The sequence below is a fragment of the Gavialis gangeticus genome, unplaced genomic scaffold, assembly GCF_001723915.1.
Source record: "Gavialis gangeticus isolate Ggan-Ray unplaced genomic scaffold, GavGan_comp1, whole genome shotgun sequence".
In the NCBI taxonomy this organism is placed as follows: Eukaryota; Metazoa; Chordata; order Crocodylia; family Gavialidae; genus Gavialis; species Gavialis gangeticus.
In genome coordinates this window covers 178,027,741-178,043,315 of record NW_017729032.1, presented here as the reverse complement: position 1 = coordinate 178,043,315, position 15,575 = coordinate 178,027,741, and the positions used below count along the sequence as shown (strand labels likewise).

The window sequence follows — 15,575 nt, the reverse complement described above, 5'->3', positions numbered from 1 at the left end:
GTAGGGAAATACAGGCTGCTCATGGGCCAGTCAAAGTTGCCCTATGCACTGCTGCCCTCTGTCTCCAGGCAGACTAAGGAAGCCTGTAGAGCACACTAAGATGTGTGCACAGCCACCTCCCCATAAGCATAGTGTTAGTACTACAAACTGTCCACTCTTCAGGGCCTCAGCATTTGAATGTGGTTCCGGGTAAGTTTCTCTATCAGGAGAACAAACCTGGGATAATTTCTCCCAGATGATTATAATGTGTGTACACATCCATATTAAGCCTGTAATGGAACTGTTTACCTCTGGGGAATGGTAACTATAAACAATACTATAAAACTCAATTCTATTAAAAGCCTGTGGAGTGATGAAGTAATCCTCAAATAATATGCATTTTATACAATTTAATGTTTTTCCTCTCTCATAAAAATGATAATTTAGTATCTTGGTTAGTGATGTTTTGTCTTAGCTGAAAATCACTGTACAACATAAAGGTACATTCTGTGTTCTAGAAATGACATTTTTTCCCTACTTCTTTCCTAGTCTAAGATATGTACTCGTACACCAATTCTGTATCTGGACTTAAAGTTGGACAAGGGAGCCAAGCATACACAGCCAGTTCCCAAAGGTAGGAATGCTTCACCTTTCCAGGCAGGAAAGGAAATTTCCTTCAGTTGGTTTTCTTCTAATGGTTTGGGTATGAGTCTCCCCACTAGTGTACCATTGTGGTACAAAATGTTCATCTTCCAGGAAAGTTTTGTACAGCAAGAAATCCATAACTCAACTTATCTCAACAAGTCAATTACTCTTGAATAAATCCTGCCCCCAAATAGAGGGGCAGAGCCCTGATCAATGGGAATTGCTTCCATGTGTACAAGGGAAGAGCATCTCATCTTGTGTCTAAATTATTATTCTATGTCACCAGGCCAAATTCTCATCCCTGAAAAACATTAATAATTGAGAACTGTAAAATTAGTTTGCTTGTTGTGATTCTGTGAGATTGGGGAGAAGAAAGGTTAGAGACTGGCTTGGTGAACTAGAAATGATTACCATGCACAGCTGACACATGGTTTGTAGGAAAAGATTTGATGCTCTCAGAATAGGATTAACAACATCAGTGTCAGTGCATTATTCTCCTTGCAGCTGTCAGTATGGACAGTTAGAAGTGTATTAGTAAGTGGGCAGTAGAGGACAGCCACCCTTGAAATGGTCTTTACCAGGTCAATGTTGAGAGAAGCTGGTGACAGAATTGCCAGAGGATTTGTCTGTAATTTGTCCTCTCTTAAGATAAATAGGCCTTCAGTCTTCAAGAATGTCAGTACCAGTTGATATCTGGTTCAGCAACCTGTCCTTTACCTCAGAGAATGGACCACTTTTTTCTTCAATGGTCTTTAGCCAGTCATCAAACAGGTCCAGAACTAAATTCATTTTACGTGGCAAAAAGCAAAGAAAATTAATGAAACAACAAAAAATCTAAAGTAAATGTGTTGTGTATAGTTTTGGATGATAGAATTTTGCAGAATCCTTTACAAATCAAACATTTCACTAATTTGATGGTGGAGGACTGTTTAGATAAATGGTGGAATACAGTTAGGGCCAGACAACTTGCTGTATATGGGGTGGGGGGAGGAGAGAGGGGGAGAATTGTGTTGGCAGGGAATATTGAAACTTTTTTCTTTCATTGTTCCCTTTGGGCACGTCTACATGAGACACCACGTTGCTGTAGCAAGGAACTACGGTGATATAGCACATCACTGTGGCAACATTGCATTGGTGATGCCACTTCTACTGTGCAGGAGCAACGTGTTACTGCACAGTAGCTTGTTTTTACTGCACAGTAGGGTCAAAAATGACCCATGCATCACCAGGACTGCACAGTTCCCAAAGGTATCGCTCAGTCATTTAGTATTTGATAATGTACTAAATGACTGCGCAGTACCAACTTCACAGTCAAGGGCCTGTGTAGATGTGCCCTTTCAGGCATGTTTAATCTAGACTTAGCAGATGTGTTAATGACTAAACCAGTGGTTCCTAAATTGTGGTTCACAACCCCAAATGGGTTTGCACATCAGTAGATAGGGTCATGGGGGTGGGAGGCTGTGGGTTGGGTGTGAGGGGCCTTGCTGAGGAAATGGGTCATGATGAGGAAATGGGGCCATAAATAGGGTCATGCTGAAGAAAAGTTTGGGAAGCACTGGACTAGACTATCTGTATTTAACATTCTGTATTTGAATGGCAAATGCAATACTGCTCTGAGGGTTTCTCCCACAAATGTATCCTAAACAAGCATGAAGACAGTGTAACATTATGAGATTTTCATGTATGTTTATCGCACCCAACAGTAGCTAGTAAGACATTTACATCTTGTTACAATATTTTTATAGTTTGGGTGATTCCTTCAAACTAGATGCCTCTAAGAGTTAAGTAGCTGGTCACTTCATTCTTACAGAAAACAGATGTTTTTGTCCAGTACTTTCACAAGAGCAGCTGAAACAAGTCAGTAATATTTCAAGCATTACACTACTACCTCACTTGTAAAGAATCTAGGGCCTGATTCTCTAGCCTTCACTTATTTGGTAAATCTGATTCTCAAGCATAACCCCACTGCCTTTTTACATGAGTAAACATTGGCAGGATTGGGCTCAGACTTAGTAAAATTTCCAGCCTTACAACATTGCTTCACATTTGCAACACATTTTATTGCCTATTAACTTGATAAAGAAGAATTCAGTGTTGCTCATTGCTAGTACTGTTTTCAACCCTTTGCATAACAAACTGATTTTCCTTTCAGGAAAGCAATACAGTATAGCCATCAGCTGTCTCCACATTAGAGGGCAGGAAAAAGGAGAGAATCTTTGGATTTAGGAGAATTCAGCACACGCAGGAGGACGTGCTTCCTTCTCATGCATTTATCACGGATATACTTGCTCACTATAAGAATAATAAATGTGACAAGTATGGCCTTATGTGTCATCTCAAAATACATCTGGCATGAAGAAGGCATGCATATGTGTTTATGTAAACATGTCAAACATTAAGGGCTATATCCACTCAGCTGCAGTCAATGGGCCAGACATTGGCCTCTGGGAAGATGTTTTGTACAACTAGAAAGACAGCTGTGGTTAGCCTCAGTATGGGGGCATGCTTGGGGTGGTATGATTAGGGCGGGCCAGGTATGGGAGGAGGATGGGATCCCCAACTATGCAGTGATCTCTATAGGTAGGACATGTGGACTCCGATTTAGCAAATCAGTTAAGGACCTGGTAATACCACATTCCCACTCAAGTATATGGTTAAGTACATAACTGAACTAGAGCTGCTAACATGTCCAATAAGTAAACATAATAAAGCCATATTCAACCAGCTATAAAGCAAGATGCTTCAACTATTTTATAAATGGAGTTACATGTCACAACAACATGGCTATTTCACAGTGAACACATCTGTACATATATGTCTTAGTAAACTGAAAACCACCACCTTGTCCTGCTTGTTTCTCTGCATGTTACCATACTGATGATACTAAATAAAATATTGTGAATGGAAGGGCAGGGGGAATCAGTTGTGCCTTAGTACCATGTCTCATCCCAAGAAAGACAACCTGAAAACGAAGCAGCTTACAGGTTTTGGCTGCTGCATTCATTTTCTTTGAAATTTCTTTGCCTATTCGAGATGATACTATTATTTGTTTACTGGAAAGTTTTGATAGTGCCCTAAATAAAGGTCTTGTGTTCATCTTTTAATATATTGTAACTTAACAGAAACCTTTTTTGCTTTTTATCTGAGCCTTTGGTCTTGTTGCCTTATAGTTTTTGTAACATGGCTGGCATGCTTGATGCTTTGATAGCTATGGGAATGGACAAATACAAACTTGGAGCAGCTTCAGAAGAGGAGGGGGAGCTGTTGCTATGGATCAATGAGAAGTATTATAAAATATAATATTTTTTCTGTCTGTCTGAGCACAAATCCAACTCCACATTTAGACACATAAATTGATGTATGGGTGCATAATTCGTATTTTGGGCCACATGCTAGAGGTGGCAAGTTTTTTCAAGCCACAGGCTGAAACAACCCAGCAGGGTATCAGCAGTTTGGGGCTTTCCCTGCATCCATGCTGGGGCCAGGTAGCACTGCTGCTGCTTCTCCTAGCCCCTTAGTTCCCAGATGCGGCACGGATTGGGCAAAACCTTCAGCTGGTGGAAAGCTGTGCTAGGACCAAGTATCTGTAAACTGTGTTGGCACTGCCACTGTTTCTCCCTGCTCCCCCACCCCTACCTCACCACAGCTGGGCAGAATTGGAAGCCACCTGGGCCCAGTCCAATTGGAAGTTGTACCCACACTGCAGCTTGGGGAGAGGAGGAGGGAAGCAGCTGCAGTGCTGATAGTTTGCAGATGCCTAGCCCCAGCACAACTCCCCATAGGTTGGACACTGCACCTGTACCACAAACAGGGAGCAGGGGGCTGGGAGAAGTGGCAGCAGTGCAAGTGCAACTCCCAGTTGCCTGGTTCTGGAGCAGGCACAGGCAAAGCCCCCACTGCTGATGTATTGCTGAAACCAGCCCATGTTGCACTGGTGCTGGGAGGGTGGGGAGATGGAGCAGTGGTGCCAGCACAGCTGGAAGCCATCTGCCTTTAACACAGCTCCTTGCTGGTGCAAGCACAGGAAAAGCCCTCCTACTCTGTAGGCCATGTCCACTAGCTCCATGGGCTGGATCAAGCCTGCGAGCCATATGTTGTCAACATATCACTCATGCAGATTTTAGATCTTGGAAAGGTGTGTAACTACATGAAACCTGCAAGAAAAGGAGAAGGTGGAGGGCCCTTACAGTTTTGCACTAGTAGCCTAGTGTCCAGGACACTTGCCCAGGAAGTAGAAGACCCAGGTTTTAGGCCCCTCTTTGCCCAGTGGACATGTGACCCCCTGAACACAGTACAAGCCTTAATGCTTGACATGGTTACCTAAACACACGTGCATACGCACTTCATACATATTTTGAGATGATTTACTAGGCCAAATTCCCAGCAAAGTATCTTAACTACCAGGCTATAGGTTAGCCATTGTCAGGTATATCCTACACCCAGTCTGTTGAAGGTTGCACACTGAACAGCCAAGAGTGGAAGGTATGTGGAACCAGAAGGAAAGCATTCAGAGGGAGTATGACTCAATAAGATAGTTGCCACCTGGGAAGGCAGGGACCCTGACTTCTGTTCTATACTCCTACCCATAGGAGCTGGGTTAGTGGGCCTGATCTGTTACCTGTTGAAGTCAGTGAAACACTTCCATTAGATCAAACCTCAGTTTGTTACATGCTTCACAAGGCTGTTGTGAACAACAGGGTTTATGCTATGATTTGAAAATACAACAGGAGATGTAATTACTAATTATTAAATGAATGCTAACAGGACAAAGTAGGTCCAAAATAGGAGGTGTTGTAAAAATCAGTATTGTAAAAATCTAAAACCAGAGTATTTACAAAATCTAAATATCATCATGACATTTTTGTTTAATTCTGGGGGATACCATTTTCTTATGCAAACATTTTTTGTCATGGTTTGCAACCAAAATGTGATGGCATTAAGTTAATTTGTGGAAATCTGAAATTGTAGATTATTCAAAAATAAGTACAAGCAAACATGAAAGGGACTACTCTACATTCAATTCCCAACATGAGAGAAAATGCAGATTAAGCAGTACCAATTAAATGATCTTCATTAAGGTTTTTCACTTTCTGTATTTTAAGGTGATGTATATGACGTAGGTAAGGAAATTGGAAAATTATGTTTTAACTTGAAATGTCTCTCTAAGAATAAAACTTGAGAGAGAGTGGTGCTGTTTAATAATGCATTACCATCTGCAGAGTACAAAACTGAATGAATGTTCTTCGTACATTCTGCAGAAACTTAGCCAGAAATGCTGTGCCAACAACAATAGTGCCTGAAGACATTTGCTTGGAGAAGGAGTGTAGCATCTAAAACTGATTAGCAGAGTAAGCAGAAAGGAAGTGGATTTAGACCTGGGGCAAATATATTATGGAGAAGAGAATGGGTGGATGGATGTATTCAGTAGTTGAGCGCCATGGTTTTTGGCAGTGCTAGTTAGGAGTCAGATCACAACATGGGAGTTGGCTTGGGCTGTTATTCTGAAAGGGTCATAAGGGTTTTCCAAAGCATGCATTTTCTATCATTTAAAAATGTGGGACTTGAAGAAGGAGATGGAAGTTTGGCTGGTGATAATGAAGAATCAGAAGAGGATTCATGAAGGAAAGAATTAGGGATTTGGAAAGCATGCAGAAAAGACTGAAAAATGTTCAATAATTTAAAATAACCAGAGAATCAGAAATACCCTTTTATTTTATATAACAAATGTTTCATGGACATTGCAGACATAGCATAATTCAAGATATTAGGAAGTTCAAGGGGTGCTAACGTGATAGGGAATATCATCCAAACTCTATTATGAACTGTTGTATAACTGCATCCCTGAAAAGCTTTTGCCATGCTAAAGTACATTTCCCTATTATACTGAGTCTTCTCTACAAGATAATTTAATTTTTCTTTATGTCTACTCTTATTACTGCTGGATCTGGAGATGACTACATACGAGGATATGCACAGCAGGCCTGTTTCCCACGCTAGTGTCATTTAGAAAATGTCACATTCCAGACGTTGGCTTAAGAATTTATTCCATTTGCACGTGTCTACATGTGCAGATGCTGCTGGATGGGTTTACTCCAAAGTAATTTGGGTAAACCCCACCACGGGAGTTTACTCCAGAGTAATCTACATGTGCGCCCTTTTGGGAGCAGATTTGCTGCTTCTGGAAGCAGTCTGCTCCCACCCCCTCCAGCACTGCACCAGCCCCCTGCAGCAGCCAGGGAGAGCTCTAGGTTCCCCCTTAGTGCTAGCTTAGGAGCTAGTGGGGAGCTGTCTCCTGGTTGTGAGCGGAGACTGCTCCCTCCCTGGGAGTTGCCTGCTGCCCTAGCAGCAGGGAACTCCAGGCCCTGGCTCCCCAGCTGGGAGCAGGGGGCTTGGAAAGAGCTGCAGGGGAGAGGCAGGCTCCAGGTTCCAGCAATACCTTGCTGCTAGCTGCCCCACCAGTGGATCAAGGCAGGAGGCTGGGACCTGCCTCTCCCCCACAACTCTGCCCCTGCTCCAGACAAGGCTGTCACCGCTGCAAGGACCTGGGGCAGAGTTGCAATCCCCTACCTGTGCGCCCCTGCCCAGAGCATGCCAGCTGCAGATCGCAGCTCTGCCTGGCTCCAGAGCAAGCTGCCCCTGTCGCAAGATCCCAGCAGCTCTGGAGCAGCCCCCTGCTCTGGCCTGCCAGTGCGGCTGAGGCTGGCCTCCATTGCAACCGCAGCCTTAATTAAGTTTTGCAGAGCAGGTGTGGTTGAGGTCTCCATGGAGACTGGCCTCTGCCATGCACAAGGGCAGCTGGGAAGTGGAGTCCGCTGCTGACCGGATCTGGCCCATGGGCTGGACTTCGCCTGTCTCTGTGTTAGCAGATCTGTTTCAAACATAACAGAAGGATAGAAAACATCAGTAAATGAAACAAAATAATTAGGTTAGTACAATCTAAGTGTTGTGTTATCTCCAAAGGCCTCCAGATTCTGATTAAGATATCTTTCTAAAGCTTTCAGTTTAGGGAGAAAGCTGGTGACCCTCTTTTAGAAGTGAATAAGCTATATTTTTCTGGTGTAATGATGCAGAAGCAGGCCTGAGACTCAAGCCCAGGTAGTGGGGAGTATACAGATGTTTACAGCAGTTCCTGAAGTAGGAGACATAAAAGTACTATTAAAACCTTTTTGTTCCACTTTGGAAATAACAGGGAAAATGCCAAAGGGTGCATGCTTTGAAACAATGCTTTCTTTTCCTGCTAGCCTAAGGTTCCAACCCAGATAAGAACTATCCAGGGGGTACATCTACTTTATTTCCCCATGTCCACTCACGTGCACTGTCTCTCTCTGGTATACCTGAGAGCAGCAGCAGACATTGCTGCTGGAGTGGCTTCACTACTTTATTTCTGAGACTGGCATATGGGAGTGGGAATGGTTGGTGGAGTGTACCCAAGAGTGAATGCCTTACATCACCAAATAGGTAGTATGGACATACCCAGGAGTAACTGTTATATATCACTTTCAGATTACACTTCAGAAAGTGAATTATCACTACACATTTAGCAAATAGGGAGATGGAAGGCACAAAAAAGCAAAGCAGTTTACCTCCCAGGATCATGCACTAGGTCAGTGAAAGAGCTAGGAATAAAGCTTTCATCTTCTAACATGCCATTGGGCATATTAAACAATGTACCAGACTGCCTTTTATGCAATGTTCATGGAGGAAAGAGTGGTGTTATAAGACCTGCATCAGACACAATGGTGGCTCAGAAAATGAATCCCTTTGTTTGCTTATTGGAAGTGATGGAATTTAAGTGTCATTTGCAAAGTCGTTGTTACAAGTCTGTTTTAAATGTGAACACACAGAAATAGTCTAAAATTACAATGTTTAAAGTTTTAAGAGCAGTGTTAACTTGGTTGCAATACAGATAGTAAAATATAGGACAATATAGCAGACATCAACTACAAATCAGACCAGTACATTAAAATATAAACCTTTTTAATTCCCACTAATGGCTCAGAAACTCCTACATATTATTGCATTTTGGAGGTTACTACGTATGTGCATAAATAGGACCTATTATAATCTCTGCTGTAGTGCTGCACATCTCAAATGAGAAACTACAGCTTCTATTAAATTTAATTATTTCCCCCAGCATAGACTATAGGCTGTTACAGAACAAGAGCTGCTTTCTTAAATTTAATTACATCCCACTGTGGCTGAAAGTGAGACTATAAAACAAGTGCAGTTAATAATGGAGAAGGTTTCTAAATTAAAATATGCGGCAGAAGACGAAAGTGATATATTATACCAAATGACAGATATTGAATCAGGAAATAAGAAAAATATTTGATAGAGGTAAACCTGGCTTTATATGTTACAGAAGAGAAACAGCTAGCTAAGAATGCCTTGAAAAAAAATTGAAGGTCTAGTCTTTTGATGGTATAAGTTAGGTAACTTGTATTGAAACTGCACCAGCTAAAGATTTGGCCCATGCTCTTTGAAAGAATTGCACAAAGAAAAATGTCAAATCAAATGTTAATCTGTCAGTATAAATAAGGAAAATATGTTACAAATAGATAACACTAAAAAGTCTGATGTTATTGCAATAGAACTACTGCAAGGAGAGTAATAAAGAAATAGAATATTGGAACTGGTATTTCAGAGCCAGGAAAAGTAAACTGATAACTGTCTCTAATGAAAGGAAAAGATGGCGCACTTGAGTACTTTTCCTCCAAGGAGATTTACATGGAATTTGTGATGTTTTCTCAAAACTTTAGGCAAAACAGAGGTAGAAAAGTGCTGTACTGAAAATGATTTGAGAGAGGATATAATGCTTAAAATCCCAGAGGACTTGAAGGAAATTTTGGAAGACCTAATATCACCTTGAAGGGAGATGGACGTGGAGTTAAAATCTTTATTGTCAGATGAAGCAACAGATCAAAATGGGCTACTTTGTGAGTTCCACAGCAAGTTAAAAAAGTGATCTACTTGACTAAAGAACCAGTCAGGATTTCTTGAATGCAGGACTGTGGGATTCTTCCTACAGAGAATAGCAATTTCTCTGTGTATCAGTGATAATGCACAAATCATATGCAGGATTCCTTTGGACTGGAAGAATAGGAGTCCTGGTGTGGAATTCTGATGGACATGTGGAAAACATCCCTTTTTGTTAGAGACAAATAAACCACTGTGATCCCTGTGGATGAGGTTTATGTTGCATCTGCAAGCATTAGGACTGTTCGGTTTTATGGCTCTGGGAGCTAAAAAAGTACCCCAGAAAAAGAATATATTTTGGGGGTTTTTTAAAGATTTTTTTTTCTCCTGTCTTTCTGTGCTAGAAGTCTGTACAAATAACTGACAGATCACACAGGAGAAACTGCAAAGCTGACCACACACTGAGCATTGTTAAATGCACAGAATTCAATAACAGAGAAAAATGTTTCTGTAACTGTTTCCAATTATAGTGATCTTATGAATTACTTGTAAAAATAGGAAGCACAACATTTTCAGATGGAAATCTTAATTTAAGTCGCTGATGTCTCTTTAAGCTAGAACATACTTACATGATTAAGAAAAACCTAGTATATTTACATAAGAATGGAACGTGCAATATTTGCATAATTCTGTGCAGTATAGGTACTAGCATATTAAAACTGTCTCAACTAATCTTTAGTATGTCTCAATTGTATTTCAGGATGGACATCCTTTATTTACATAATATCTGGCAATGTGTATGTTGGTAAGTTGGTGACTCTTTTATTTAAGTTGTTCATGGAAAGAATTCAAAGTCTCAAAAATGTCTCAGCAAAAGAAGGGAAGATCTGACCCCCAAATATTTAAGAAGCTAGTCTTAAAAACCTAAAAATATCAAAACATGGTGATCTGTTAGTGCAGTTGTCAACTATGCTCTTTTTGTAAGTATCAATATTTGGGCTAGATGATATTTATGGTCCCTCTCAGCCCTATGATTGATACTGTTGATACTCTCTTGTTTTAACCAAAAATCTCATCAAGAACAAATTAAGAGATGATACTTAATTTTTCAATATTCCTCTTTAGATCCATTTAACAATTTCATCCAATGGATTTAGACCCCATTCCTGCTGTCTCCTCTGTGTAGGCCTCCACAGAGCCCTGGTGGACTCCACGCAGGGGGACCAAGCTGGGAGAGCAACCTGCAGGGTAAGGGATATGCTGATAAAATGCATGAGGCAATGATTTCTTAGAGTTATATCTTTTATTGGAACAACTATATATTTGGGATAAAGTTAGATAAGCTTTTGAGTGCAAGACATTCTTCATCAGGTCCCTGATCACAGGAAGCTAGGCACAGCGTAGGGAAACAGCAGAGGGGACGGGCTGAGAGAAATTATCAGGGGTAGCAGACATAATTAGTATCAGAGGATAATTACTGGGAGATCAAGGCCTATCAAAACAGGGAGTAGGGTCATTCTCACCTTCCTTATGTGGAATTGGATAAATGATAATGTGCCATAAAACCAATATCAGTGTTTTAGTCCTTGGTGCTCAGGGTGCTGATAGACATACAGGTCCCTGCTCTAACTCATGGTGCTTCATATAAAGTACCATAAGTTAGAGTGACTACTTTTTTATTGGGCTGGGGTGGGGGGGGATCAAGCTCCACTTGGAGCCAATCCAGAGGAAGAGCTGCCTACCTTCAGCCTTTCTCCTCTAGCCCTGGTCCCTGCCCCAGCTCTGGTGCTGTCTGCAGGAAGGGAAGGCAGGGAAGGGAGGGGAATGGAGCTGTAGGCTGGGGTTTGTCTGACTTGAGCTGCAGGGAGATGGAATTGGGGGAGAACTGCATGGTGGTGGGGCTCCAGTCTACCCTCCCCACCCATCCCGTCCCCCTGCTCCATCTCAGGTCAGGCAAACCCCAGCCCACAGCTCCACCCCATTCCTTCTCTCCACTCCCTTCCTGCAGCCAGCATGGCGGACAGAGCTGAGTCAGCCCAGCCCTGATTGCACTGACAGACACATCCTAGGTAACAGAAGTTCCCTAAGGTTCTCCACTTTGGAGCACCTTCATCTAATCCCTCATTAAAAGAGGGTTAATTTATCTCACAATAGACCACTTTTAAAGTGCTCTGCAGCCGTGCATGTAAGTCACAGCATGGCCATAGAATCCTTTCAGGGGGCCAATCACATGAGTCACACCTCTCAGGTTATGGATTTTGTTCCCAAGTTTCTCTTTTAAACATGTTAGGTATATTTCCCTTGTGCATGCGAATAATGAGGTCAGACAGAGAGTGGTTGGTCTGTAAGAAAGATGTTCCTAATGGTGTATGTATATCAGGCTTTACAGCAAAATGATAGGTGGTGCTGAGCAAATCAAGAAATGCAGGTGGTGTAACTCCCTGTCCCCATCTAACAAAGGACAGATACTCACAACTGATGGAATAAACTGCTTAGCAGGGGCTAAACTGAATAAGGGTCAACACAAAGATATGTTACCACAGGAGCAAAGCAAAAGCGAGAGAACAACTGATAATAGTAGTCTGGTCCCAACTTAAAGAACAGCAGAAGTAACCTGTGCAAGTCTTAACCTAGTCCAGGTTACCTCCCCTAGTGCAGAAGCTGAGCTGCACTGAACTGCATGTAGGGGTGGTGTAAATGATTCCCCCTTTCTTTTTTTTCTACCCATGTGTGCAAGAAGGTGAATAGTAGCCGCTTCACAGGCTTCTGTGTCCTATGTGATCTGCCAGGTGGGTAACCCGAGAGGGAAGAGAGGGCATTTTACATCCCTTGCCCAACAATTATCCTTTCTATGGGGGATTACATAAAGTTTACAACCTTGATCTGGACTTGCAACCAAAAAAGAACAGGACCTATTTTATTATTATCCTGGGCAATATGCCTCAGGATACTAGGAATTACAACCTATTTAGCTCTACTAAACGAGAACTAGGTCCATTGGGGAATAAATAAACAGTAGCTGATAAAGTAATATTTTATGAAACTACTCTGGTACTAAATTAGAACCAGGTTTTTCAGGTAGCTTTTCCTGTGTTTTTACAAGGCTTGGAAAGCCAAATCTAACAATATTTGCAGCTGAATTCTTTTTAGTGGGAATTTTTTGAGCTGTACTGTTACACTTAGTGTTCCTGGCCAAGGTTAGCAGTGGAAAATAGTTCTTATCTGATTTGGCTGGTTTTATAACTGAAAGCTATTTAAAAATATTTTGTCCTTTGAGACATACTTTATTTGCATTAAGAAAATGAGGTAATTTAATAAAATATCAGAGAAATTACCTGTGAACATAGGTATTGCCCTCTGTACTGCTGCTCTGTGGTTCCTGCGTAAACCATTCATACATACGTTTTTTTTGGAAAATAAATCTAAAATGTTGCAGAACTGGATCAAGGGCCTACCATTCAACCATGAAGACAGAATTGCCAGAACAGGAGAAAAACATGGGTTAGATCTATTCTATACCCAATATGAAGTAATTCTTCAGACCATGACATTATAAGCTCTGTCCATCCAATACAAATGTTTTAAGGAAGTAGAAATGATCCCATAAAAAGCCAGAATCTCAGATTCTTGGAGAATTTGTGCTGACGTTATCTAAGCTTGAATTCCCTGGAAGGACTATAGAATAGAAAATACTTAGGACGTGTAATAGGTTATTCTTAAAAGAACCCTGCTGATTGTTGCAGTATATGGACACTTTTTAAACATTATCGTATTGCTTTGTTAAGTCCAGTTAATTGTTTTTAAATGCATCATTGTTCTTTCATAATGAAAAAACTGATTCCAGCAACCCTGTCATCCTGTCCTGCTCTTGAATATTGATTTACAAAAGGCACATAGAGGGACCAAGATGAGCACTCTACCTCTGCAGCTGGCTTTTCAGGGATACTTGGTAACAAATGGCTAAGTTTAGTGTTCTACTTTCATCTGATGCATGATGAACGCTGATCATTTTCCCATTGTCTTGTACTTTTGTATCATATAAACAGTCCTGAAAGAAGCTGCACATGAATTCCAATTAAAAAACAACAGTTTTTTGTCTGGAAAATATTTGTTAGTTTCATTTGTCCAGTTTTGAAGTGCTTGGAAATTTCACTTAGAAAAAATAATAAATCATGTTTTACTATATCATCACTCAGAGTGGTAGTATCCTAAATTATTCACACTCTGAGCTGCATAGCGACTTAAGTGGTACACAGGGAAAGAACTGGAAGACTCCCTCCCCCAATACTCCCACCCAGAATCAACTAGAAATGTGTAGTCACATCCTGTTAGTCTGTGATCAATAGTAAATAATGGTGAAGAGTTAAGAAGGCTCACACAGGGCACTATGCACCCCCTTGATCCCTTTTAAGAAAATTTAGTGGGGTCTACATGAGACATAAGGCCTTAGGACAGATTTCTTCTCTGAAAATATAAAAATCCTATCTGAATAGTTTCCAGAACAGTTTGAGTACAACTACTCAAATTTAGGGATTGTCTTTGAATTCTTTATTTCTTTTATTGTAGAAGTATTGTAATTGTGCAGTTTTATACCAAGACCCCATGTTACAACATAAAAAGGTCTTGGGACTCTTTGTTAAGACCCCTTGCATCTATCCAGAAAGGGTTAGCAGTTTTGCACCCTCATAGATCTATTTGCAACCCCTATACCAGGCACTTGCTTATTAGTATTTCACATATGTTAATTTCCATCAAGCCTCCATTCTCAAATGGAACATTCTCAACTAATTCTTAATCAGCTGCAGTTGTCTTGAGATAATCTTGAGAGAATAAGAGAAATGGGATTTGTTCATCTGGTGAGGAGGACTTGTGTATGTGTGAAAGAAGCAAAACTATTAGGGAAAAGTTAATTTTTGTAAAAAGCACATTGAGTACAATAACTTAAGAGCATTTTTACATGTGCTGTGGGACACAGCACCAGGCACTTTAGTTAGTGAACTGTGCTAATTAAAAACATCCATGTGTCATGTGTATCAGCATCCTTACATATCCCTGCACTGAAAAAATGGAAATGGGGTGCTTTGACCTAAAGCTCATTGAACGTGTTTTATTTCAAAGCACCCCACCACCATTTTTTCAGAGCAGAGATGCACTGGGACACTGATACACATGATGCATAAGGTTTCCAGTGCGCATCAATTTCCATGCTCTGGCAGACTCCATTAATTGAGTCTGCTCCAACACACTAGATTTCCAGTGCGTTGGAGCAGGCTTTGAACACATGTATAGGAGCCCGTATCATAGAATGTTTGGAAAGGAAGGAATAACAAATTCATAATTTGTAACTTTGATCATGCTGTTCATTGTCTTTTTAAATATGTTTTTGTTCAAAGGCCCTGATGCTGCCAAACAAAAAATTGAACCCCACCACACAGTGGTGTTGGGTGATGGTGACTGTGTTCAGTTTGAAAATAAGGTACTTCTGCTTCAATGATTGTAGCCTAAAGCTCACTTCTGTGTAAGATTTCAGGTGGAAATTTGTAACATTATTTCTGCGATTGGTAGTTTCTTTTTTCCCTTTATTCTCTCTTAATGTACAAAGATGCCATCAGAACTTCACAAGCTGAAAAAAGTCAAACATAGCAGCACACCTGTCCTTTTCATAAACAGACTTAATGACATTTTTTTACTTCTTGATCATGCATACCAGTCCCTCCCTCTAGAAGCGTATATTCATAAGGAGGTGAAATCCTAACAGGAGAGACTTACCATTACTTCCAGGCAGTGAGGACTTCATTCAGGGTGTTCATTTAACCTCTTTTATGATTCCTTTATTGATTATGAATATTTTAAATAAGTCAGTGAATAAGTGTTATAAGATAATCCCTTTTCCTAAAGAAGACAAAGGTGTGCTTCATTAACCTTAACAAATTAGCCCTAGAGGTTAAATCTACATGTGCAATTAGCAATAAACTCTATTGCAGTTTGCACTGGAGTCAGCAGCTCCTGGGCACAGCATATACATGTGTGCCTGG

At 40.9% G+C, this 15,575-nt stretch overlaps 1 protein-coding gene across 1 annotated transcript in view; it reads left to right on the top strand.

The window, feature by feature from the left end:
- Positions 1-15,575, top strand: part of PIR (pirin) — a 120,227-nt gene that overhangs the window by 75,043 nt on the left and 29,609 nt on the right. The window contains exons 5-7 of the mRNA XM_019525069.1: positions 529-613; positions 10,301-10,345; positions 14,934-15,016. Of these exons, the coding sequence (XP_019380614.1) occupies positions 529-613; positions 10,301-10,345; positions 14,934-15,016 (213 nt within the window). The remainder of the gene's footprint in view (positions 1-528; positions 614-10,300; positions 10,346-14,933; positions 15,017-15,575) is intronic.